The sequence below is a fragment of the Dermacentor silvarum genome, chromosome 4, assembly GCF_013339745.2.
Source record: "Dermacentor silvarum isolate Dsil-2018 chromosome 4, BIME_Dsil_1.4, whole genome shotgun sequence".
NCBI classification, from domain to species: domain Eukaryota; kingdom Metazoa; phylum Arthropoda; class Arachnida; order Ixodida; family Ixodidae; genus Dermacentor; species Dermacentor silvarum.
Window position 1 is genome coordinate 17301916 of NC_051157.2, and position 25061 is coordinate 17326976.

General features: G+C 43.0%; 2 protein-coding genes across 6 annotated transcripts in view; both read left to right on the plus strand.

Annotated features, from left to right (window-relative positions):
* The window catches only part of LOC119449541 (anaphase-promoting complex subunit 10), an 80391-nt gene extending 73854 nt beyond the window's left edge, over positions 1-6537 (plus strand). For 3 of the 4 annotated variants that reach the window (XM_049665292.1, XM_037712727.2, XM_049665291.1), the window contains exon 5: positions 6202-6537. In XM_049665292.1, coding sequence (XP_049521249.1) covers positions 6202-6522 — 321 coding nt within the window. In that variant the 3' untranslated portion in view covers positions 6523-6537. Of the gene's footprint in view, positions 1-6020 lie in introns of all 4 variants that reach the window. The other variant, XM_037712726.2, reaches the window with a different exon arrangement.
* A 2472-nt stretch (positions 6538-9009) lies between these two features.
* Positions 9010-25061, plus strand: part of LOC119449542 (beta-alanine-activating enzyme-like) — a 29598-nt gene continuing 13546 nt past the window's right edge. The window contains exons 1-9 of one of the 2 annotated variants that reach the window (XM_037712728.2): positions 9010-9429; positions 10025-10148; positions 11563-11783; positions 14187-14376; positions 14808-15037; positions 18373-18470; positions 19938-20315; positions 22899-22996; positions 24209-24687. In XM_037712728.2, coding sequence (XP_037568656.1) covers positions 9182-9429; positions 10025-10148; positions 11563-11783; positions 14187-14376; positions 14808-15037; positions 18373-18470; positions 19938-20315; positions 22899-22996; positions 24209-24687 — 2066 coding nt within the window. In that variant the 5' untranslated portion in view covers positions 9010-9181. Of the gene's footprint in view, positions 9430-10024; positions 10149-11562; positions 11784-14186; positions 14377-14807; positions 15038-18372; positions 18471-19937; positions 20316-22898; positions 22997-24208; positions 24688-25061 lie in introns of those variants that run through there. The other variant, XM_037712729.2, reaches the window with a different exon arrangement.

Genomic DNA, 25061 nt, shown 5'->3' on the forward strand with positions numbered 1-25061 from the left:
ACTTCGTATGGCTCAAAGGCAGAATCCCAGGTGGTCACAAACCGGAGTTTGCCACTATAGTATGTCTTAACCACTGCGTTGCTTTGGAACATATGGATGTGCAAAACAAACATAATTGCAAACAATCACTTTATTATTTGCGTGGTGTTGTAGCCAATGTATTTGTCGAGCCTATGCTGTATTGCTTCTGGTGGCCACAGTTCAAGGTTCGACTATTCATGTACTGGCACTTCATCACCGACTTGCGTGACAACAACCAATTCTCAATTTCCTCCATGTAACCATGTTCTTAATAACATGACAAGAGGAGACGGATTGCAAGCTAGAAATTCTTAGTAACTCCATTAGTGAAAGGATAAATGCAAGCATAAAAAGAATGATGGGCAAATACATGGGCAATATTAATGCCAGACATGCTGTATTAGAAAATGCTACACATACGGAAGGCATGGGGGGACAAGTCGGTCCCATTAAGACCCAAAAACCGTACTCTAGGCCAACCGCAGCTGACGTAAACAGGACGATGAAGGATAGCCAATAACATCGCCATGGCTACTAATAATTGCACAATATGGCAATGGAACTGTCGCAGGTTTCGTAGGAAACTAGGAAACCTGCAACAGTTTGCAGATAATAAAGTTATGGGAACAGTGCCTGACGCAATCTGCCTACAAGAAACCGGATGGACTGCCAAATTATCGGGATATAAAACATTCTGTCAAGGAGACCTGGCCAATATGGATGGAACTAACACAAGCCTGTCGTTGCAACACTGGCCCGACGCAATCTTCCGGTCATCCGACATGATATAGGCATAGAATCCATCGACCACGTTTTCATTGTAATTATATTGGCAAAACACGGAAACAAGAACAGCCTCTTTGTACTAAACATATACAGTAATCCAAAGAAAAAATATAGCTTCGCGAATCTTTTCCGGAATGCACTAGATACAGCAAAAAAAACTTCAATTACTAACGGGAGATTTCAATGCACGCCACCCCGCCTGGGGCTACAAGTTGGAAACGGTGAAGGGAAGACACCTATGGCAGGAGGGTCTTACCCTGATAACCGACACGGCACAACCCACCAGGCTGGGGAACAGCGTGTGTACAGACACAACAGCAGATTTGATATTTGTAAAAACACTAAAGCTGATGCGGGATGGCTAAATCTACAGGAAACCCAGGAAGTGACCATTACATAGTGGCCACCACACTAGTTGCAGGAACAACCAAGCCCAGAGAAGGCAACCAAATTAGAATCACTGAATGGAATTAATTCAGGAAAATAAAGGCTGAACATGAATCCCAAGAAAACAGCAGAAACCCAAAGGACATTGAACATATTGAATCCTGGGTTGAACAGCTGCACAAATGTGTCGACCAGGCAACTAAGACAATACCCGAGGAAGCAGAGATAAAGCAGGCCGACGCCAAGCTCCTACACAGGCAGGAAGTGAAGCAAGGCCTGCAAAGATGATAGAGCAAGCAAAAGCTAAACCGCAATTTACGAAGATGCATCACAAGGCTAAATCAGGACGTGGAAAATTACAAGAATCAACTAACCAGACAAAACTGGTACAGCATGTGCGAAGAAATGGATCTACAGATTGGTCTCGCCAAAACATGGAATATTCTTAGACATCTAATTGATCCAGATAAGAGCAGGATGACACAAAAGCACAACCTAAGGAAGATAATACATAATCACCCTGGTACAGACATGGATTTAATTTAAGAAATCCAAGACAAATGCATAGGATCCAATCCCAAAGAAAATCTCAAGACATACGCAGGGGCATACAACGAAGCACTCGATTGTCCTTTTATTGTTGCAGAGGTACGAGGGGCTATTCAAAACCTCCGCACAAAATCTGCCCCGGGCCCAGACGGAGTTACCAACAAGATGCTTCATAAACTGGATGATCAGTCTATTAAAGCTCTCACAAAATACATGACCATCTGCTGGGAAGGAGGCCAAATCCCAAAACAGTGGAAAACGGCAAAAATCGTAATGATCCCAAAGCCAGTCAAAAAACTACAGCTTGAAAACCTCAGACCAATATCGCTGACCTCTTGCATTGGGAAACTGATGGAACACGTGGTCCTCGATAGATTGAACAAGTACGTGGAGAACAGAGAAAGCTTTCCACACACAGTGGTCGGCTTCCACCCGAAGTTATTGACGCAAGACATAATGCTGAGAATTAAGCATCAATGGACACCAGGGCCACACTGGGACTAGACCTAACCAAGGCCTTCGACAGTGTGAAACACGAAGCAATATTGGAAAACCTGGAAAAATTAGGAGTTGGGCGTAAGACGTACAAATATATCAAAGACTTTCTATCTGACAGAAGAGCAATCTTATCAATAGGAGGAGTCGAGTCGGATGAGCTAGATAGAGATGGGAAGCAGAGGTACGCTGCAAGGCTCTGTCCTCTTGCCTTTCCTCTTCAACGTCGCCATGGTAGGCCTCCCAGAAATACTTAAAAACATTGAAGACCTAAATCGTAGTCTATACGCCGATGATATTACGCTATGGATAGCGGGAGGCAGTGATGGCCATATTCAGGGCACACTGCAAAAGGCGATTGATGTGGTGGAAGCATACGTTGGGTCGAGAAGTCTGGGATGCTCCCCACAGAAATCCGATCTCTTGCTGTACCAGCCAACATCAAGAGGGAAAAAGAAAACTGAAGTCCCCAATATACAGCTCTTCGCAAACCAAGGACAACCCATACCGCTGGTTACAAGTATAAAGATCCTCGGTATGCGGATTCAGAACAACGGCTACAATATTGAAACCATCAGACAGTTAGAAAACAGTACATATCAGACAACGCGTCTTATTTCGCGCATAGCAAATAAACACCATGGTATGAAACAAAATAACTTGATCAGACTATTTGAAGCCTTAGTTCTCAGCCAGATTGTCTACGTAGCGCCATTCTTAGACCTTAAAACTGAAGAAAAAAAGAATCAACGTCATGATCAGGAAAGCCTCCAAACAAGCTCTGGGGATCCCGGTCTCCACTTCGAACGAAAGTTTCGAAGCACTGGGACTCCATAACACCCTAGAAGAATTGATAGAAGCGCACAGAACTGCCCAGATGGAGAGGCTCTCCAAAAGACATACTATTCTAGAATCACTGCGCATCAACTACGAAACTAGAACTGACGTCAAAACAGATATACCAGCGGATATTAGGAGACACCTATATATCCATCCATTACCCAAACATATGCATGCATCCTTCGCACAACAAAAAACGAAGAAAAGAAAGAGCCAAAGCATTAGGAAGAAGGATTGAAAATTCTAAAGACGTGCTCTATGTAAACGCAGCCAACTACGAACAACAAGATGCCATGGCAGTGGCAGTAGTCAATAATCAAGGATATGCAATTGCGTCAAGCGCAGTCCTAACAACCATGCCAGAGGTAGGAGAAGAGGTGGCCATTGCACTAGCAGTGACAACTTCTTCCAAATATAAAATAAGTGATTCCAAGACCACCATATTAAATTACACTAAAGGACGCATCTCGTCAAAGGCGCAAAAAATCCTCCAGGCTGATTTTCACGGAGACCGAGTCGCGGGAATGCAAATAATCTGGGCACCGGCTCGCTCTGGCCTTCCAGGCAATGCGAATGCGCACGATGCGGCTCGAGGTTTCCCAGACCGAGACGACGTCACCAACACCAACATGGACGCATTCGCACCCCGTCGGTAGGGCAGAGATAGGCTGGTGTCCTATAGGGAAATCATAGATCATTACAGGCTAGCCAGGGCTAGATACCCGGCAGCGCATTGCTCGTTGAACAGGTAGCAATCGGTGGCTTGGTGGCTAATACAAACCAACATATTCCCCAACCCCACTGGCTTCAGTCACTATCACCCAGGCGTATACACAGACATACGTAAGCATTATAACAAGAGGACAGACCTTCAACACATAATCTGGGCATGCACAAAGAGACAATACAATAACAGTAACAGGTCAGCAACACCACAACCAAGTTTAGTAATAAGAGATGAGGAGCAATGGGAGACCGTGCTGGCTCAGCTCGGACCCGGATGTTCAAGCAAGCCTAGTCCAAATGGCTGAAGACGCCGCCGCGGCCCAGGGGCTACCGGCTGCCGTCTAAACATTTGCAAAGTTGGTCAATAAGATTGTGGTCGTTCATGATCCTGGCAGAGACCTGCGCAATTGAATAGTACTGGCAATACAGGTAAATAAACAGGCAAGTTTTACTCATCGACAACAAGGGCAGAAAGTTTCAAAAAGCCATGAAGGACTTCTTCAATTTAAAGTAGTCGCCACTGATAAACAAAAATGCCCTGCCTCCACATTGCTGTGGTCGTTTGTTATGGCTCACATTAATTCGGGATTAAATATTTTCGAAGATCCCAGAGTTTTCATCCCACACCCATTATTCCACATTGTGAACTTGTTACAGCCCATGAGTATTTGCATACAGAGAGGAGACTCTTTCAATTGGAGTAATGTTAAAACAAAATGGAAACTCTATAATCAGAGTCAAGTACAAAAGCAGATCTGGCATAAGGCACATAACAGCATTAAATGTGTGCAATGCATAGCAAACAAACACAGACTACCATTCTGAAAACGAAATAACTACAAAAGATGATGGCCAGAAGGAATTGCAAATGGAAGTTGATGTTGTACTATTATAAGATTACATAAAATGTGAAGTGCTCTCCAACTGCATTTCTATAGAAGTATGACATGCAATGCATTACTGTATTGAATACATGAAGTAACATTGCAACATACCATACAATCCTTTAACTTTCTCTTAAATTCATGCTGATTATATTACCTATGCTGTGGTCGTGCGTTTTAGTAGGAGGCTGAGGAAACTTAGATGTCTGGTCTATTTGATCACAGCGCACAATAATTTGACAGGGACTGACAGAGTAGACATCACAAAGCGCTGACTGCAACTGGTGCGTGCGCTTATAAGTCAAAGATGTCCTGCTCGTCATAACTGATTCATACTACCTTAGGCAGAATCACACTATTCCTTATTGCTCACCATGTAAACTTATTGACTTAAAAAAATGGGGTGTTCAGCTACTATACAAAAGGCTTTTTGTCTATGCACATAAAGAATGGAGGCTGTACGAGTTCATCTAGTGAAGTTGTGTTGTCGCTTGTGCTGGCTACCTAGCATTACGATAGTACGAACTAAAAGGTTATTTTAATACAAGGATGCACAATGTATGGCTGGCAGGCCAGATTTGGCCCACAAACGAATTTATTGCTCGCTGGGGCTGATTTCAGATTTCTGTAGTGGACTCGTGCTTCAATCAACACTTGGTCACACAATGAGAGAAACTACACTTTTGTCAGCAAATATAATGCATCAGATGAACCATTGGTGGCATCAAGCACAGCAAAAAGAAGAAGAAAAATAAATGCTGGAGCACGAGCTATTTTACCGGGAACAGTTAAGAAGTGCATGCGACAACCGAGCGTAATCTTCTTGCAACATTCTTTCACTGTCGCCTTCTTGCTCATTTAAACACACACAACATCTCGATCATCGAAACCTCCAGGTCCTCTTGGAATAGATTTCTGGCCATCGGGATGGAAGGCAATGAGCAAGCTCATTTGCTATCCCACGTCAATATACATACCGAGTGCCCCACTTCGATGACGAGAAGTCTATTCCACTGAAGCTTGTTGAGCTGAGTACCGCAAGCAATGCCACGCTCGACTCGGAGGTTCACAAATCCCACATGCCCCTAACTACTCCCTCGTACCTCTTTCCACGTGCAGATGCATCTCTCATCCGACTGTCACAGACCCTCACTCCCTCCCTAATGATGCAATCATTCATCACATTGAGCTTAGCTAGACCAGGCTACCCCATCTGTCAGGTCTGTGAGCAGCATCCTAATGTGGTACACATAGTGGGAATGTCCCCACACCCTCTCCTCACCCCACATTATCGCACACGCTAATGTTTCCCCCGTCTATGCCTTACACCAGGTCAAGCTGGACTGCACCACAAGAAGACCTGCGCCAGACTCTCTGGCTTCTCCTGGTATGCCAAGTCAACCACATCTTGTGGGCAATGGCATCCACCACAAGTCTGTCACTACTGAGTGCCACCTCCACAAGCGGAGACGACTTGGACTAGAGTGTTTCCCCTGTCTATGCCTTACACCAGGTCAAGCTGGACTGCACCACAAGAAGACCTGCGCCAGACTCTCTGGCTCCTCCTGGTATGCCAAGTCAACCACATCTTGTGGGCGATGGCATCCATCACAAGTCCGTCACTACTGAGTGCCACCTCCACAAGCGGAGACGACTTGGACTAGAGTCGTCATGCAATAAAGTTTTGTCCTCCTCCTTCACCCAACATCAAGACTGCTTTATTTGTGCTCTGTACATAATTGAATCGAATGTGTGCTTTTCCAATATGTCTGTATTCAGTGATCGAAAGACGTTGTGCCTGAAAACCGGTAAATTGCTCTTTGTGTTTGCCTAACTTTTCCACCTTCACAAGTATCCTGCTGACATGGCAGTGCCGTGGGACTGAGCATCAATCAAGGTTATTTGTATCTAGTAACATTCTTGCTAGCAATGTCGTTTGAGGCGTTGTACCGGAGGCCACTCTTCGCGTGCACATAGTAAAGTGACCAAATATTTCTGGCCAAATTTCTACACGTGCAGCCAGCTAGACTGACAACATCACTATTCGGTGCAAACAGCCACTTCTCGTCCACTCTAAAGGTGATAGCCATAGCATTTTCTATCCGATTCGTACTTAGAATTGACATTTAAATTACTTTTTTTTTCAGTAAGTTCCGGCAGCAGGTCCGGTATAATGTAAAACTATTCCAATCTGTTTTTATTTCAAATCAGCCATTAGGCCTCTGTGATAGGTCAAAACGGCCCTGGAGGGCTATCCTATCATTAGCCCTCCTATCACAGAGGGCTAATGGCCGATTTGGAATAAAAACAGATTGTAATAGTTTTACGTTATACCGGCCCAGATAACATATTAATTTTGAAAGTACACATTCATAAATATGGCGAAGAATATACAACATCGATTCTTCAGAACACATCGAGAACCTTTTCTTGGTAACACCAGAAGATGGCGACTACACACTATCGACCTGCAGTGTTGGCCAGAGCTAAAAGGCATTTAATGGGAGCAGTCATTGCTTGAGATTTATAGCTACTTTGATAACATATATGGAAACATATAGCTAAGAATGCCTTGAAACTGGCATATCTCTTTGGAAGCACTTATATGTTTGAACATGTAATTTTTTTGATGACTGACCCTGCAGACACTCTTGATGACAAAAACATCCCTTCCACAAGCAAATAAAATGTTTCACATTGATGCACGGCTCCCAGACAGGTTGGTTCTGGCTCTCATTGGTTCTAAATTTTGAAGCCCTGTTCTAAAAGGTTTGTTCTCTAAAACCTATAACGAGTTTAGGTCGGCATCTGTAGTATACGAATAAGCAATACAACTGCACTAACATGCATGTGCATAAATGATTAATAATGTGTGAGAAGTATGATAGTGCAGCAGTGTTCCATATTAAATGCATAATGCGCTCTCCATATTGCTCTCATTCTGTATTTGCTTTTCTGTGACTTCAGCTATTTGTTTATTGTGTTTAAGGATTAGAACTAAGCTTAGCACCTAAATTATTACAAAAGGAATTTGCATGGCCTGGGGCAAGGTGAAGAGGAAGCCTTTGATGGTAAGTTTAAAAACATTGTTTTTGACAACTTTATCTGCAGATGAATAGCATGGCCCCAGCTTATTAGGTAGTTTGTTGTTATTATACTTGCAAATTATGGTAATTAAAGGGACACTAAAGAAAAATATAAAGATTAGGCTTCTGTAAAAGTGACTGTCATAGCAGCGACAACAGAGCTTTCTAAGAGAGAAAATAACGACATTGGAAAATTGAAGTGGCACAAGCTATCTTGGACTATTACACAAATTTATTTATTTATTTATTTACAGAGTACCTACGTCGCCATAAAAGCATTACGTAGGGGGATATCATGCGACATCGGCACTGGCATGATCCAGATAGAGTGGCAGAGAAAGAGCTTCACATGGAGATTATGTCAACTCATCTGTTTTGGCTCTGTCGATTAAAATTGAGGAGCAGCAGCGGGACCTTCAGTGCTAACTTTCTACACAACAAAGGCAAATATTGGCAAACAGAAAATGATAGAATTCTAGACGAATATAATCTATCTATCTAACTTGGCTATTTTCTTTATTGTTCCTTTAAGTACTTGTCAGAGTATAACGGTTGCATTAATTGCCGGCATAAAGTATACATAAAAAAAAACGAGGCAACTGGGAAAGTTACTGAGAAAAAAATAAAATAAAGGACAACCATTGCTGGCAATGGCTTACTGGCCTTTACTTGTTTGCATCAAAAGAGCTGGCCCAACATAGATCCTTGTGGCACACAAATGTTAGTTATGTACTGTGAATTTATATAAAAAAATATAAGTGTCGTATAATGCAAGTCTTGGCGATTGCCGTTTTTAATTGGTCAGCACAAGAACCTTTGTGGAACACTCAAGGTAACAGCTACCGATGGCATTAAGGAACCATTGGGCACAGCTAGACCATATTCTAGTACACTCTAGGCACAGCGGCAGGCACATGCGCCATGCCATGTCACAACCATTGTCTCAACAGAAGGCGCCTGCGCTTCGTTAAAGGGTGCAAGAATATTTGGCACACATTTGCAGATCCCATATTATTTCGTCCACACCTGCACCAAACAGTGCATTAGAAGGTAGAACTGAAAGTCGTGAACCATGCCCTGCTACATTTCCTGCCAAGTCTGACAAACTGATAGGAAAGCTGTCAAGGAGTAATTAGTCTTGCTGTAATTTTTAACGGGCGTTGTAAGAAGTTTTTACAAACGTTATTTTATGGCTGCATGTAGGCATCATCATCATCATCATCACGCAAACGTTGCAAAACGTTGCTTGCGTGTTTGTTTGGATCACGTGAGTGTGATTTATTTGCACATGGCCATAGCTTTGAACCTGTGATAATGACAGAACTTTTAACATAAAAAATCTGCGAAAGCACGGAAGCTGCTTAAAGCAGAAAGCCGCTTTAGCGTCTGCGAGTAACTAGCAACTCCATGAACTACCAAGGAAATCACCAGAATATGTCTACATTGCATGGCAGTTTCGAAGCAACAGTTGAACAATACCCATCGAGGACTGCTGTGGTGTACGATGATGGACGCAAGAAGTCTCTTCAGACGTATTCGGAGTTGTCGCGGCACTCAGAAGAGCTCTCTGCGTTAATCAACAGGCACGGCATTACACGCGCCACCGTAGCGTGTCTGTGTGATACTACAGCCAACGCTGTGAATCTTGTTCTAGGGTATGTGTGTAGTGTCAACATTCCAGTCGTTCTCCATCAGTGCACAATATTTTATAGCGAAGCTGTTTAGGCAGCGCCTCCAACACCATTTTCGTGCGACGGCGTGTGCGGTATCAGATATGGCAGCAGCGTCGCCTGCATCAGAAACCGAAATTACTTGATTGGAATGAATCACTGGGATAGACAATAACTTATTTGCATGTTTATCTCAGCCAGTAATTCGCAATTTTTGTTTCTGACGTCGCTTTTAACTGGCTCCGCTTTGGAGGTCAGCTAGGAGGGACCCAAATCAACAAATATTTTGCGGGCATTGCGTCTGGGCTCTGGGCCTTTTGGCTAAAGTGGCACATCAGTCACGTCAGCATTCGTGTTCCCACATGGCAAGCGTCCCGTCAGCGTTTCATCGGCGTTGGCATTGTTGTCCACGAGCCTGCCTAGGGTCTCGTCTGTTCCGAACCTGGGGGGGGGGCTGCCTTCGACGCTTCCCAAGGAGCACTGTTTTACATTCTTAGGATGTGAGAACTCCCTTACACAGCTTCGCTGTCCGTTATTATGGGTTGCTCGGATTGGCATGGCTTTTCTTTTTCTCCCTCAGGGTACTCAAGGCTTCCTGTGCATTTGCTTTCCTGAGGTCCGAGTGTCCTGAAAAGTACATTAAAGCACTTGTGGATACGTCAACTCCAGTTTATTTAGTTGCAGAGAAGTCGCTGTATGGTAAGGTACGAAATCCCACTTTCTTGTCTTTCCCAACTTCACATGCGACTAATTTAATTTGTAATCCAGTCGAACCCGGATATATCGAATCAGAAGGGGATCACACAAAAGTTCGATAGATAATTCGATATATAAAATAAAGATGTTATACAAAAAGTTCCAAGGGGATTTTACTGCTGTTCGCTATACACAATAATTCGTTATATGTGGGTTCAATGTATCTGGGTTCGACTGTATCCGTGTGCCGTACCTTTGCCCATGTGGTATGTGCCTGTCACAAGAAAACTGTCCAGTCTGTGTTGAGGAGACTTAGCGTAAACCGAGCGCTGCTACCTGTCGCTTTTAAGTGCACTTCGATCCTCTATAGAAAAAATAGGAGTTCCCTTGAACCAAGCTTTGATCCAATTCAGAAAACCCAATGTAGATTGACCTTAATGAATGTAAAAAAAATATCCTGTCTAGCAGAAGCATATATATTTGTTGCCTCCATTTTAACAATAATATACGTACCTGTGAAATATTGGGAAGATGAAACGCAGCTGCTGATGGAATTTATTGCCAATGCTGCCAGCGAGTTCTGAAATTCTTCCCAATAGTGTCTGCCTTGATTCTAATAGTGTACACCCCTGAGCAAAAGTATGTGGACCAGGGATTTCGTAATACAGTCGAACCCAGATATATTGAACCTGTCTCAAGGGGATCACAAAAAAAGTTTGATTTATAGGTAATGTATTTATAAAATAAAAGTCGTATACAAAAAATTTTCAAGGCGATTTTACTGCTGTCCCTTATACACAATAGTTCGTTGTATGTGGGTTCGATATATCCAGGTTCGACTGCAAAAGTTGATTTTCTTCTTCATCTGTGAATGTAACATGAAATCAAACACTGCAGTCCTCCAAACTTGGCATTGTGAATGTTCCACTGCACTCATCATTTTCAGTTTGTGCATCTGACATACAAATAAGTGCAGTTTTTTTTTGGCAAGCCTATGGTCTGTATACTTTTTCTCACTGGTATACATTCGCCATGATAACATGCCATTTGGTTCTTGTGTGCTTTTTACTCACTTCTGTATCACCAATAGATAGTTTTCATGTGGCGTCACGGAGCCAACTCTCACCGTGCTGGTACCCAAAGATGGTGACTACGATGACGTCAGTGCAACGTATTGTCTCGCACACACCGTTTTGCTTTCTGATGGCAATTGTTTTTCACCTATCACTGTTATCGCTCTGACGTTCTACGCAAGATGCGCCTGTCGTTGCTGTCATGCGGTCATGTTTCTCGCTTACGCCGCTTCTCGACCTACTGGTACCCAAATATGGCGTCCACGATGACGTTCGTGCAACCTATCTATATGAAAAAGGTAATTGAAATCAATTATGCTTATAGAAAGCTTTTCTGTTGCTTTTGCAGTGCAGCCTTGCAACGATCGATGAGTGGTCTGTGCTTGGTGCTTTATGGGACAGCAAATTTATATTTGCAAGCTATGTTGGCAATGCAAGAATGCATATTGAAGAGCCAACATTGCTCGAGCCGCAAATGGCTTACACCATGTTCACATCAGGAACAACTGGTGAACCAAAGGTTGTCAGGGTTCCACATGAATGTGCCCTGATGAATGTCCAACACTTACGGTAATTATGAGTACAATAATTGGTTGTACATGTTTCATGTTTTTATGTGTGCACTGTGCGCAACAAAAACAGTAATAAACTTACTTTTACAAGCATCATTTTCTGTGAGTGATAAAAGTTTGAGTACATGTATCACACCTGCTTCAACATTTTAACGAGCACCACATTGTACTTTATCATGTCACATTGCACGGGAGTTTGTGGGTGGCTCTTAGAATAACCTGTAAGGCAATAACAGATTTGATTAACATGTGCTGTCAAAAATGTTCTAGTCGAGCATTTTTCGATCTTGTTTAACACCTCGGCAGCCACATTCAGTTGACTGCTTATCATGAGCAATCGAGGTTCATTCAGGGTATTTACGTGTGTGTGTTTTGTTTTTGATATATGAAACTTGTCCTCGTCAGCATTATAATGGATATGACTCACCTTGCAAACGTATTGTCTCTAGCCATAGCCCCGAAATCCTTCTTTTCATCTGCAAACAACAGCTTTCCATGTTTAACATTTCCTAGGCAGTTAAGTGTGTGTTCACACGCATACATATGCTGTACACAAAATGTACCAGGTGGGCTCAATTTTCACCTCAACCACTATGTCTTTGTGCAGCTTTGTAGAATGAAGCCACTGCACAAATCTTCGATTGGGAAGTGTGATGGCAATGTACTTTCTGTACTCTTAACACCAATGGCTGTACCCCTAGCTGCCATGCACACTTCTTCGGCCGCTTGAGTAAACCGTGATTGAACTTGATGAAGGTCAAGTTACACTGCGTGATACAAGCACCGTTGAGTTAACCATGCTGTGCTAATCATGATTGAAATTCTTAAATGCATCGAACACTGCCACTGGGGCACACACGACCCCAGTGAGCTAGCACATGTGGAACATGAACAGAAGGTGACCAAGAAGCCTAAAACACGTATGAGCACGAAGTAATGCTTGCCAATTTTCTTTTTTTTTTTTGCTTAGTACAGTGCCTGATACATGCTTGCACTAACTAGCACAGATCTGATTATTGAGCCCACTCAACTCATCACAACTAGACATGTAAGCTAGGCTTCCCCCACTGAAATTTCCCTTCTATATATTTTTTAATGAGTCGCAGGCACATTTGTCAAATTTATATAGCTGTCTTTTTTGGATGCACCTGTGATGTCTGGTGCACAGAAAATAACCGGGATCAACAGCTCTCTGAACATTGGGTGAAGATAATTATGCAGATTGATTTCAATGAGGGTAAGAACTCTCCATATGGCAGTGCCGTAACTCGTTTGTCAGCAAGCAGGGTCCTCCTAATTGCTTGTTCACCTTGGATGGTGTTGCAGCCGGCTTGAAAGAATGAACCACCAGGATGTTTAAAACATTGCTTTGAAATCCAAAATTTTCATGACGCCAATCCTGGGTAAGTTTTGAAATAAAAGGTACAAGATACAAAATAGCATGAAATGTTTGCACATAGCAGGATATTTTCATGTTTTCAGACTGTGTGCCTCTATCACGCACATGTATTTCTTTCAGCTTAGATATTCACTTCTTTAGTGGCATGAACACATGAACACCGAGTGACGCTCTTGTTTCTTGTGCAGCAACTTCACGTTAGGGACCGACTTCCAGTTTGTCACTGAGGAGGGATGGAAATATATTAAAAAAATAAAAACGGGTAGATATCGATAGTTTTACTTATGGTTGATGATAGATATGACATCAGAGCACAGGTTTAGTACAGTAAAAAGCTAAATAAGTGTCAGGAATAATTAGAAACAAGAAAAGTCTAATTGCCGTACACCAAAGCACACAATCATACACTTTAGATACCCACCGCATCAGTGCAGGTTCCCGTGAAACTGCAAGACCAGAAGTGACGTCACACTTGAACAGGGGGTACCCGCTCATTACTAACTAAAATAAAAACAAGCTAATTAGTGCTACACACCACCTGACACAGAGTGAACGCCTGCCTAACACAGCGGAGGGGGGACGTCACTCCCTCCTCTCTCGCTTTTCTTCTCCCGGCGTGCAGCTGCTCCGTCACGTGCTGGCGCTCGTTACATGCTCTCACGTCAGGAGTGGAGGAGAGCGTAAGGCGCGCTTCGTGTGTTGTCGGCTAGGGCGCTACGCGCTGCGCCCTCCTTCGCTCCCTCGCCCGCTCCTCTGTGCGTACCGGTTTCCCGCCAGTTCTGTTCGCTCGCTCCTCTGAGTTCGGTTTCCCGCCCTACTCCAGGGTACACCACCAGGTCCACTAGCAGACACCTAAGTCAAGGATTAGGGTCGTTTCTCTCTCTCTCTTTTTTTTTTTTTTTGTAGTACAGTTGCCACACATTTGTTGTTGCTTGTCAACCAAACCACTCTGTACAAAAGTGAAGGTAAGTCAAACCCGTCATCTTTTTTTTTTTGTCACAGGTCCATCTTCAACATCTCCAAAGAAGACATAATATTTCAGGCAGCACCCATGACATTTGATCCTTGCGTCATAGAGATCTTTCTGGCTCTTACAACTGGTGCCCAGCTGGTTTTGACATCCGAGGCTGTCAAACGTATCCCTCGAGCTCTTACGCAATTGCTCATTGACAACTCCGTATCAGTTATTCAGGTAGGAAGATGTTTGGGCATGTCTCATTGACATCTGCTAGCCACCATAATTTTATGTGATAATTTTTTTACAACTACCCAGATTGACTTATCGCATATAACGTAGCTGTATACAATGCAGTCACATCACAAGGAAAGCAGCAGTGAAATACAAAATAAGGAAAGACACAGGAAATGACTAGGAACTGATTGTATTTAATGTGTCACCACAGTAATTAGCAAGAAAGGAAACGAACCCAACATTGAACTAGCTAGGCTCAATGTGCACCTTTATTTAGTGTAGTTATGGCATAAGTGCAAGGTTGACACTTGCATATACATGACGTTTTGAATTGTTACAAGGGGTTGGAAGTTGGTATTTACATGTTTGCAGCTTTAATGTAGGAAATGTTGCATGAAAAAAAAATTTCACAGTTTTTTTTCTTTTCACAGGCAACACCGAGTTTTGTTCGCAGCCTTAGTGCTGATCGCATCAGGAGCTCGCTGCTTACTGAAGCTTCATGCTTGCGTGTCTTGGCCCTTGGAGGTGAAGAGTGCCCTTCTGGAGCCTGCATAAATTCCTGGAAACAGCCAGGAAACAGAACGGAAATCTACAACATCTATGGAATCACGGAGGTGTCGTGCTGGGCAGCATGCTATAGGATTAGTCCTACCGATACAGGGCATGTACATAATGTTTATGGTTATACTGTGGCTCATTGACGTCTGCCGGGTCTATTTCTTTACACTATACAGAATTAAAAAAAAAAAAAAAAGCCTGTGGCAGGTAGCATAATTGTAGTCCTTGAGCTGGATTACTCAAAGAGGTGGACATTACTTTCACGAGAAACCAAAATGCATCATCATCTGATTAAAACAAGTTCACTAATTAAGCTTTAAAGTTATTACTTTAAGGCACACATTGCAATTTACGAATTGTAGCCGGTGAGTTCTCAAGGTGTATCCACTTGGGTGACACCACTTTTGAGATATTCAGTCCCAAAGTTTGCAATGGGTGTACCATTTATTTTTGTGCTTCAGTGCATAAAATGGTGTTTGATTAAAAACGTAAGTGGAACAAACGTGCATTGTTTCCGCAAGTTTGATGATGCATATCTTGACATTTGTGCCATATTCAGAATTTATTCCAAGTAGTTATACTTTGTAAACTCACCAGCTACAATTCGTAAATTGCAATATGTGCCATAAAGTAATTAATTAGAAACCTAATTATAGAAGTTTTGTAATTTAGACGATTATGCATATTCATCTTGCATGCAAGTAATGTCCACCTCTTTGAGTAATCCAGCTCAAAGACTAGAATTGTGTTATCTGCCACAAGATATTTAAAAATTTCGTTAAGTCTAAAATAAGCACCTCGTATACGACTATAATAGGGAACAAGTGAACTGAAGAACGAGTGATGTATCGGAAAATGTTAGGTGCAACGTTAAGAGACAGGATGACAAATGTGTGGATTAAAGAGGAAAAAAAATGGAAGTGGGCAGGCCAAGTAATGCGTAGGGCAGATAACTGGCAGTCTATTAAAGTCTGAGGACAGCAGAGAATAGATGGTGTGATGAAATTAGGAAATTTGCAGGCCTAAGATGGGGGGTCAGCTGGCACAAGACAGGGGTAGCTGGAGATTGCTGGGAGAGGCCTTCATCCTGCAGTCGACATAAATAGGCTGAGGATGATATGACTAATGAGAGGTCATTACCCACATTGAAAAAATAAGGCTGTGCAAGCGCAGGAAGCAGTTTGACTACTTCACTTTTTCCACCCACCACAGTGGCTTGGTCAATATGGCAGTGGGCTGCTTATTATAAGTTCGCAGGAAATCTTGCCTTCCACAGCAGCCAAATACGAAAAAATCGGCAGACTTCTGCTATATTGCAGAATGACAACCTGATATCCAGTCAAGTTGCTAGTGCGACTATTTTGTTAGTGCAACTATTTCTTGAACTACTCTGCAGTGAGATTGCTCCAGCTCCAGTTACCACGTAGAAAATAAATGTTTTCTTGTCTTTCCTCCATGCTGCTGACACTGGCTGGTAACACAGTTCTCCCTTGGCACACCATTGGTGCTTCTGCAGTGGTGATGACCTTAGAATGCAGCCTCTTGCAATGAATACCCTCCAGAAATAGCCTTTCCAAGCTTTGGAAGAATGTTGCTTAACACGATTTTAACTATGTGTGTGCAAAGTTTCATCTTCTGATCTCTACACATTCTGTTCCATTGACAATTCTAAAATTTTTCAAACCAAAAGGCATTTCTGTGATGCCAACATTTACTCTATGACTTTTGAGCTCACCAGCATGTTTACCGAGCAATACTGTATTCCTACAAATTGTCAACCTGACTCACTCAGCAGTTCTCTTAAAATGAACATTTTGGACTCCCGACAAACCCAAAGCATGTTGCATTTAGTATAATTTTGACATTTTAATTCAAGACATTCTGGGGTTTCATGTTCCAAAATCATAATCTCGCTATGAGGCACACCGTAGTTGGGGGCTCTGAATCAATTTTGACGACCTGGGGTTCTTTAATGTACATCCACTCCATGGTACATGAGCATTTTTTCTGTCCACCTTCGGAATGGGGCCACTGCTGCTGGGGTCAAGCTGGTGACCTCAAGCTCAGCAGCGCATTGCCATACCCACTGGGTTTCTGTGGTGGGCGACATTATCTTGTGGCTCCTTTATCCACCCTTCAACTTATAAATTTTGCCACTAGTACGTTCTCTAAGGTATATTCTGTACATGTAAGAGGTTTCTATCTGACACCTTCCGTAGTTATCTTGATACACTTCGACACAGCTTCAAAAGCAATTAGGAAAGCTGACATAATTTTTCATAATAGACCTAATTTCCCCCCACTTTTGCAAGTTTTGACACGCATCACCCTTATCGTCCATCACATTTTCCTTCAATTTTCAGCATGGTGCGACATTTGATTCTCCATATTTGTTTACATTTGCACTTATGTGACTGTGTTTACACTGGTGACACTTACCTGTTTGCTTACTTTTAACAGCAAAGCTGTTTAAGCTATCCATAAAACTGTGCTCGTCGACTGAAAAAACATCGCTGAGCGATGAGTCACCTGGGTTGCCTAGCAACCACCTCGCGGAGCAGCGTGTGCTTCGCCTCCTCTCCGTGCCGTGCACATGTTGCCTTGACATGGGACATTAAGGAGAGGGAAGAAGAGCATGCGCGCAGCGCACACAATGCTCGGGAGAGGGCAAGAGAAAATGCGAGCGAGAGAGAGAGAGAGCGAGATAATGAAAGAAATTGTAGCAGCACCAGCGAGGCAACGAGCAGAGTTGCTGCCGACGCCACTCGCGTTTCCCCGTTTCCCTGCGTTCGCGCCGAATGCATGTGGTGTCCATGACTGCAGCAGGCGCCTCTGGCGGTGGCTCGGCAGGTTTCGACCAGCCACGCCCCAGCAAGTGTGGAAGCGCAGCTTGGCCGTGACGTCACCAAGGCGATAAAGCTTGGAGCTGCCGCGATGGCGGCAGAACTCTCGTTGACTCTGTGGCGAGTACTTGTAGCCTTGATATGGGATGACCAAAGAAGATCTGGACACCCGAAGAAGAAGCCGCTCATATTGAAGCGCGTCGCACAGCCAAGCTAGAATCTGCGTGGCGGCTGTGAGCCGATTCGGAATACCGTGCCTAGCAGCACTTATCATTTCCTAGCCAAACTTAGCCAAGCCCAGTAAAACCTGGAAGAAGCTAGGTCGATCACCAGCTCCGCTGTTTACTCCAGCCTTGCACCACTAGTGCAAGCTGCCCACGTTTTTTCTCAAACACTCTTTTCAACAAAAGCCTTCTCCTCACTCTTTTTAGTGTTTCTAGTTGCAATAACAGCTTCCCATTAAAATGTTTATTTTGATAAGCTATCGCTTTGTCTCATACTGTATAATGGATTGAGAACAAGTGAATGATAGCAATATACAACATCTTTGGCATCCTCAAAAACTTACGTATTGGTACTGTGATGTGTTTCTCAGAGTTATACCATTGGGAGAACCACTGGATGGTACTGTACTAGAAGTGAGAGATGATTCTGGAACAGTCGTGGAAGAAGGAGAGGGCACACTTTTTGTTGGTAAGTCTTTTATTTTTTTTTAATTTTTACAGTGAGTCTGTTTAAGGGAGTTCCACAATAAGTTTTGTGTGGGTAAGGCCGGTGCGCGACAGCATTGTCAGTATAAATTGTAAATGCAACGAAACATGTGTCAGAGCCCCGAATTCACTTGAAACGTACCGTATTTTCTCGCTTATAACCCGCACCACCAATTGGAATAAATTGCTTAAAAAGTGGGGGTGCGGGTTATCCGCGAAGATTCGCGAAGGGAGGCGGTGGGGGTTGGCTTCACGGCAACGCGCGGCCTACCGTGCAGAGTCCGCGTTGTCCGCATGCCTATCGACATCGACGTGTGTTAAGCGAATAAGAGGCCAACACAGGTTATAGCCAGATCCACATCCATAGTCTGGTTAGATGCTTTTCGCACGCTTTTCGCATGAGTCAGGTGCCGTTTCTTGTAAGCCCAGTTTGCACAGTTGGCCAGCTTTGTTTAGGCATCACGAGTGTGTCTCGGCGGCAGACTTTTACAGTGAAACAGAAACTGAAGATCGTAGCCACTGCTGAAGAAATTGGCAACAGAGCTGCTGCGAGATGGTTACGAAGACGATTACGTCTTTGAGAGCGGCGATGAAGCCTCGGATGGCAGCAGTGAATCGGACGACAGCACTGACAACGTTGTGGCAGTCGTTCTGAAATAAATTTGTTTTGAAAACAAAATGATGACTGCGCGTAGTTGCAACTTCCTAGTCCTCATTTTTTTTTTTTTTTCGGATACGCGTGCGGGTTATATGCGAGGTTATTTATTTCTTTCTCATGGAAGTTCAAAGTTAGGGGTGCGGGTTATATGCAAGGGCGGGTTATACGCGCGAAAATATGGTAATCAGTGATTATAAAATAAATGTTATCTTGCGTATACAGTTAAACCTTGATTTAACGACCCTCGATCTAAGGAAATTCGTGATGTAACGAACTATTTTATTTCCCCATCTTAGTTCTATTGAATCAACGAGGCCTCGATATAACGAAATTCTTGATATAATGAATTTTTTCGCTCCAAATACAACTTCATTATATCGAGGTTTGACTGTATGACATTTTAATAGACAATAACTTTATGTACATCTTTTTTAACCAGTAATTTGTAATTTTTGTTTGCCACATAGCGTTTTACTGGTTCCATGTTGGAGTGAGCTAGGAGTTAGGAGTCCATGTTGGAGTGAGCTAGGAGTCAATTTGATCTAGAGCTTGTAATCTTAGCCTGTTGCAATCGTACTTGTATAGCATGTAAGACTTCACTTCAGAAGTGCATGATGCAGACAAGTAATTGTTTACGAAAGGAAAAAGTTGTCATACACTTGAGAGCAGCACGAAGCTACAAAGTTTTTGTGTTCATCTCAGCCTTTTGCCTGTCAAGCTCTAACCACTTTGCCTCCAGTGTTTCTGCTTGTTTGGTCTTGTGCTAAAGGTAGTTGCTTCTCTTACATCCAGGTGGATCTACACGGCGTTGCCTGGTTGGAAATGAAAAGTGGAAACATCTGGATGCCTGCCACATGCGCAGTTCTGGTGACACTGTCAGGAAATCCTCTGATGGATTAATTTTCTTAGGAAGGAAGGATTCCATCTTTAAGTATCATGGCAAGAAGATCAACCCTGCATACCTTGCGAGACAGCTTCTGGAAATGGAAACAATACAAAGTTGCCACACTTACTTCTCCAAAACAGAACGGACGCTGTATTTCTTTGTGATTTTGCACCCTACTTGCATTGCTGAAGCTGTGGCTACTCAATCGATACAAAGCCTTCAACAGGAGTGCCAGTGTCCCTTCCAGGTTGAAGTCGTTCCCAGATGGCCGCTCACTAGCCATGGTTTGTGCTTGCTCTTCATAAGCTGTGTATTTTTGTTCCCTTAGCCTAGTCTGCACGCTTTACTGTGAAAACAGTTATTTTGATTCCGCTGTTAGCCATTTCAGTGACAGCAAGGGTGCAAATACCACTGGGCTGCAACATGTTTTCAGACATTAGCATTTCAGTGTTGGTGTTATTTCAATTTCTGCTCACTTTGTTGGTGGGTTGGTTCAAAACAATTCAAGGTGCTGTATTGACCTTTTTAATAATGTGTGAGGTGTGTTCAAAAAGAAACCCAACTTCTAAAATAGTGCGCCAACCGGCAGAGGGAGCACGCTGCGGCTACTGAGCGCATATAGTGGCAGGTTTAGACAACAAACTGCCATTTGCCGTGTTTCACTCTGACCGTTAGTTTGCAAGCTACAGTCACTGAAGTGAGCATATGCATAAGCTGTTTGTCGGATTAGTGCCAAAGTGACAGTGAGAGAGCTTGAAAAACAATGTGTGCATGTGAAATTTTGCTACAAACTTGGCAAGACTTTCACAGAGACATTTCACTTGCTTAGCTAAGCATACGGAGAAGGCTGTGTCAGTTGCACGCAGTGCTATTATTGGTTTAGGTGTTTTGATCACAGCAGAATGTCTGTCGATGACTATCCCAAGCCTGGACGACTTTCCACATCTACAGATGATAAACATGTTGAGAGAGTTCGTGCTGTGATTCGTGGAAATCATCGTTTAACTGTTCGAAAAGTTGCTGACGAAGTGGGCATCAGTGTATGATAAAGGCCATAAAATTTTAAGTGACAAACTTGAGATGCGTCGTGTCAGTGAAAAATTTGTGCCGCGTTTGTTGACTGACGATCAGAAACAGACACATGTTGAAATCAGCCAGGAACTGCTTGCCACTGCCAATGACAATGAAAACGTCCTTAAGAAGATCGTAACAGGTGATGAGATGAGGGTTTATGGCTGTGATGTTGAAACGAAGTTGCAGTCATCGCAGCGGGCGGGCAAAGGGTCTCCTCGTCCAAAAAAGCATGCAGTGAGTCGGTCAAAGATCTAGGTGGTGCTGGTCATGCTTTTTTGACTGCAAAGGCATTGTCCATCAGAAGTTTGTACCACGTGGTTAGATGGTAAACACGGAAGTCTACAAAGGAATTCTAGCGCTTTTGAGGGATGCTGTGCGCAGTAAGAGGGCTGCATTGTTGGAAAACCATACTTCGAGATTGCATCATGACAATGCGCCGGCTCGCGCGTCGCTCCTTGTCTGCAGCTATCTAACGAAACATCACACTTCCCGTTGTGCCCCATCCACCGTATTCTCTGGACCTAGCCCTAGCAGACATTTTCCTTTTTCCGAAACTTAAAACCACGTTGAAAGGACGTTGTTTCCAAACCATAGAGGATATTCAGGACAATGCGACAAGAGACCTGCGTGCCATTCCAGAAAGTGCGTTCCGGGAGGCTTTCCAATAATGGAAGAAACAGGGGGAACAGTGCATTGCCAGTAGAGGGGACTTCATTGAAGAGGACAGTGCTTGTTGTTGTACAATAAGCAGTAAAGATATTATATCAAAAGTTCGGTTTCTTTTTGATCACACCTTGTATTAGCACTAATAGTTACCCTAACCACTGCTTAGTATTACAAAATGCTAAAATTTGTTACGCTATTTTTTTGTCATATTATTGCATTTTGCCTGCTTTACACATTGCAGTGCAAATGCTAACGTTAAGTTGCGATGAGTTACCTGCCAGTGTAGCCTGATGAATAAGGTTATGTGGCAGTTGTACACATTTCACTCTAGTCCAGTGATTCTCACTGACCACTTTGCCACAAGTCTCTTGCGGACTGGTGCAGGTGATAGTGGAACCCCGAGGTGGTGAAGCACTAGGAGGGGGTGGGGTGCATCCCAGCTATTGGATGCAACTGTAAATGTTGCTTGTGTATGTTCCAAACAATAACATGGCGAATTCATACTGTGAAGCAAACTTCCTTTACTTTTTCTGAAAGAAAGCGAGCTTATGTGTGTGTAGTGCCATTGCACTCCTGCACATCTGTAGTAAATTCAAACTTATGTTGAGCATAGCATTTCTCTATTTGCTCTTCAAATACCCAAGTGTAGAAAAGGCATGTGCGACAGGTTTCTTTTGCTCTTCTTGTTACGTGGTAGTGTTGTATTTGTATTTTCACTTTGTTTTTATGTAAAGTTTCCCATGCTGCAGCATAGCAATGTGAATGTTGTTGAATACGCATTTATGTTTCCCCCTTGCTGCTCATTATTTTCTGCATATTGACACACCTTGTGAAAGTCATCTGTTTCTACTCCATTGCGAGTGAGGCAATTTGCAGCTCCCCTTAATTCCTTGTGGGCATTTTAGCTTTGATTAGCCTCATCAAACCTCAGTACATGCATTTTTAATGCGCTTGCTCTCTATCACCTCGGAAATGCATCCGCCATGGCTTGTCGTGAAGCTTATATGCACGTCTTCTTACTTATTTTTTTGTCCTTCAGCGCATTTTTTTGTTTCCATCAGAGTTCCTCATTCCTGTTTAAGGTGTGCAGTTTCATGTTGGGGGTGCCATTCTGTTTTATTTCACAGGAAAAATAGATGTTGAAGCTCTTGTGGCTCACCAGAAGAAGCGAAGACTGCAAGGTTCCTTCCCAGATCTTCGTAGGGTATTGGCCAGACTTTGGAATGTAGGTTTTCTGATAAAATATATATACTTGGTGACAGCCATCTTGTACCTCCCCTTTCCCCTATTGTTATTCCTGCTTCAGGGGCCATTTGTGTCCACTTAGTACCCTCTATTAAGGAGCATTTGACGAAAACTTTGGTGGCACATTCACAGCTTGTAATTGCAGCCAATCGACTGTCATATACGGATCATCAGTCTGACTCAATATGTTTTCTCACTGTGATGCCTTGGTGGGAATGGTGTTATGCTGCTGAATATGAGTTCATGGGTTTAACTCCCTGCTAATGAGTCCACATGTGAATAAAGGTGGAATGCAAAAAGTATCATTTACCAAGTATCAATTTTACTTTTAAGAAACACGAGTGGTTAGGAGTAATCGAAAGCTGTCGACTACGGTGTCTTTGATAATCTTTGTGTTCCATTGTGATGTAAAATGCAGTCAATCATTCAGTCATTTAATCAATCAAATCACTCAGTCAGACAGCCAATCAATCAGTCAGTCTGTTGGGTGCCAGCCTCAGGGTCATGTTGTGGGTTTAGTGCCGACTGTGTCTTTTCTCTGATGTTGATGGTGATGTGGGGTGTTTATTAGTGCAAGGGCTTCTCCCTGATGTTGCCACACTTACTGCAAAGTGACACTTCAGCAGACTGACATAATTTATTTGTTTAAAATACTCTCAGAGACATGTGGTACTGAAGAAGGGAGTGGTTAAAAAGCATAGCATTTAAAAAACAACTAGTACAGTGAGTTGTGGTAATATCATAAAGATACTCCTGATTATACAATGTTAGCTAATCTATAATAAAAAGTTTGTTATCAGTGAAGGCTATGACACATGGGGGAGGTGGTTCCATTCCTGGGAAGTACGGGGGATGATGGACTGAAAGAAAGACTTTGTATAGCACGAATAAATTCCAACCGTATTTCCATGATCACCGCAGTTTGAAATGTACTGCGGCCACGGTATGAGGTCGTGCACTTAAAATCTCCCTTGTAGCAGTCGTTAAATATGAATGGCACTGTGTGCCTGCACATTCATGTTTATTGTGACTTGCACTAAAGCACATGTATTGCTGTTTGACAACACTTCGTGCCTAATGTATGCAATGTGGCTTCTATTGCTCATGTTCAATTTTCACTTAAGAAACCGAAAACATTCATCGCAAAATGGCTTTTAAACATTGACCCCCCTCCCTCCTTTTTTCTTTTCAGGCTTCAACAATAAGAAACGGTGGCACAGTTGTTTCTGCAGATTCAGAGTTCGTTGCTGCTGGTGGGAACTCGCTGGGCGCTGTGAGCATTTCACAAGAACTGGAGTTTGCTTTAGGCATCCCTCTGCCACTTCTTGTGGACAAGATTCTGCATGAGAAGTTTTCAGATGTTGAAGGATATTTGGCCACCATGACAGAAAGCCGTGCGCAATCAGCATGCCCCGCTCCTGCAAAACGAGCAAGACAACTACACGTACCTGCATGGAGCGCTTTGTCTGAACCAACACGTGTGAAGCGTTCGTCCTGTTTTACATGCATAACAAGATTTGAGACTTGGCAACATTGTTGCTGTGCTGAAAGCTGCCAAAAACCGAAGAGGATAGCTGGCCGCAATACTGGGAGGCCAACTGTCTCTGAAAGATGGAAATACAGCCTGGAGAAATGCATTGATGCATCTCCTCTTGTCGTCAGCTACAAAAGGTTTGCCTCTGCATTGTTACAGTTAACTATTATGACACAATAGTACTGGAACCACCTAAGCAGTTAAGAGTGGAAAACACTACTGCAATTCGTGTAGCCATGTGTTATTTGGAATAAATTCTTAAATGTGGGAAAGTGATTGAAGTAGAACTTATGTGAACTTTTCATTTGGCACTGCTATAAGTCTTCTCAGTTATTTTGCTTTATTGTCACTGCAGACAAGTTATCTTTTGTCTGCCTTTTCTCTCTCTCTTTGAGAATCTTATTAGTGATATATCAAATACTAAAAAAAATATTATGGAATGGAATGGAAACTATGAGGTGTACTCCGACACTTGTGACTGTGCAGACAATGTTCTGACATGGAGAGATGT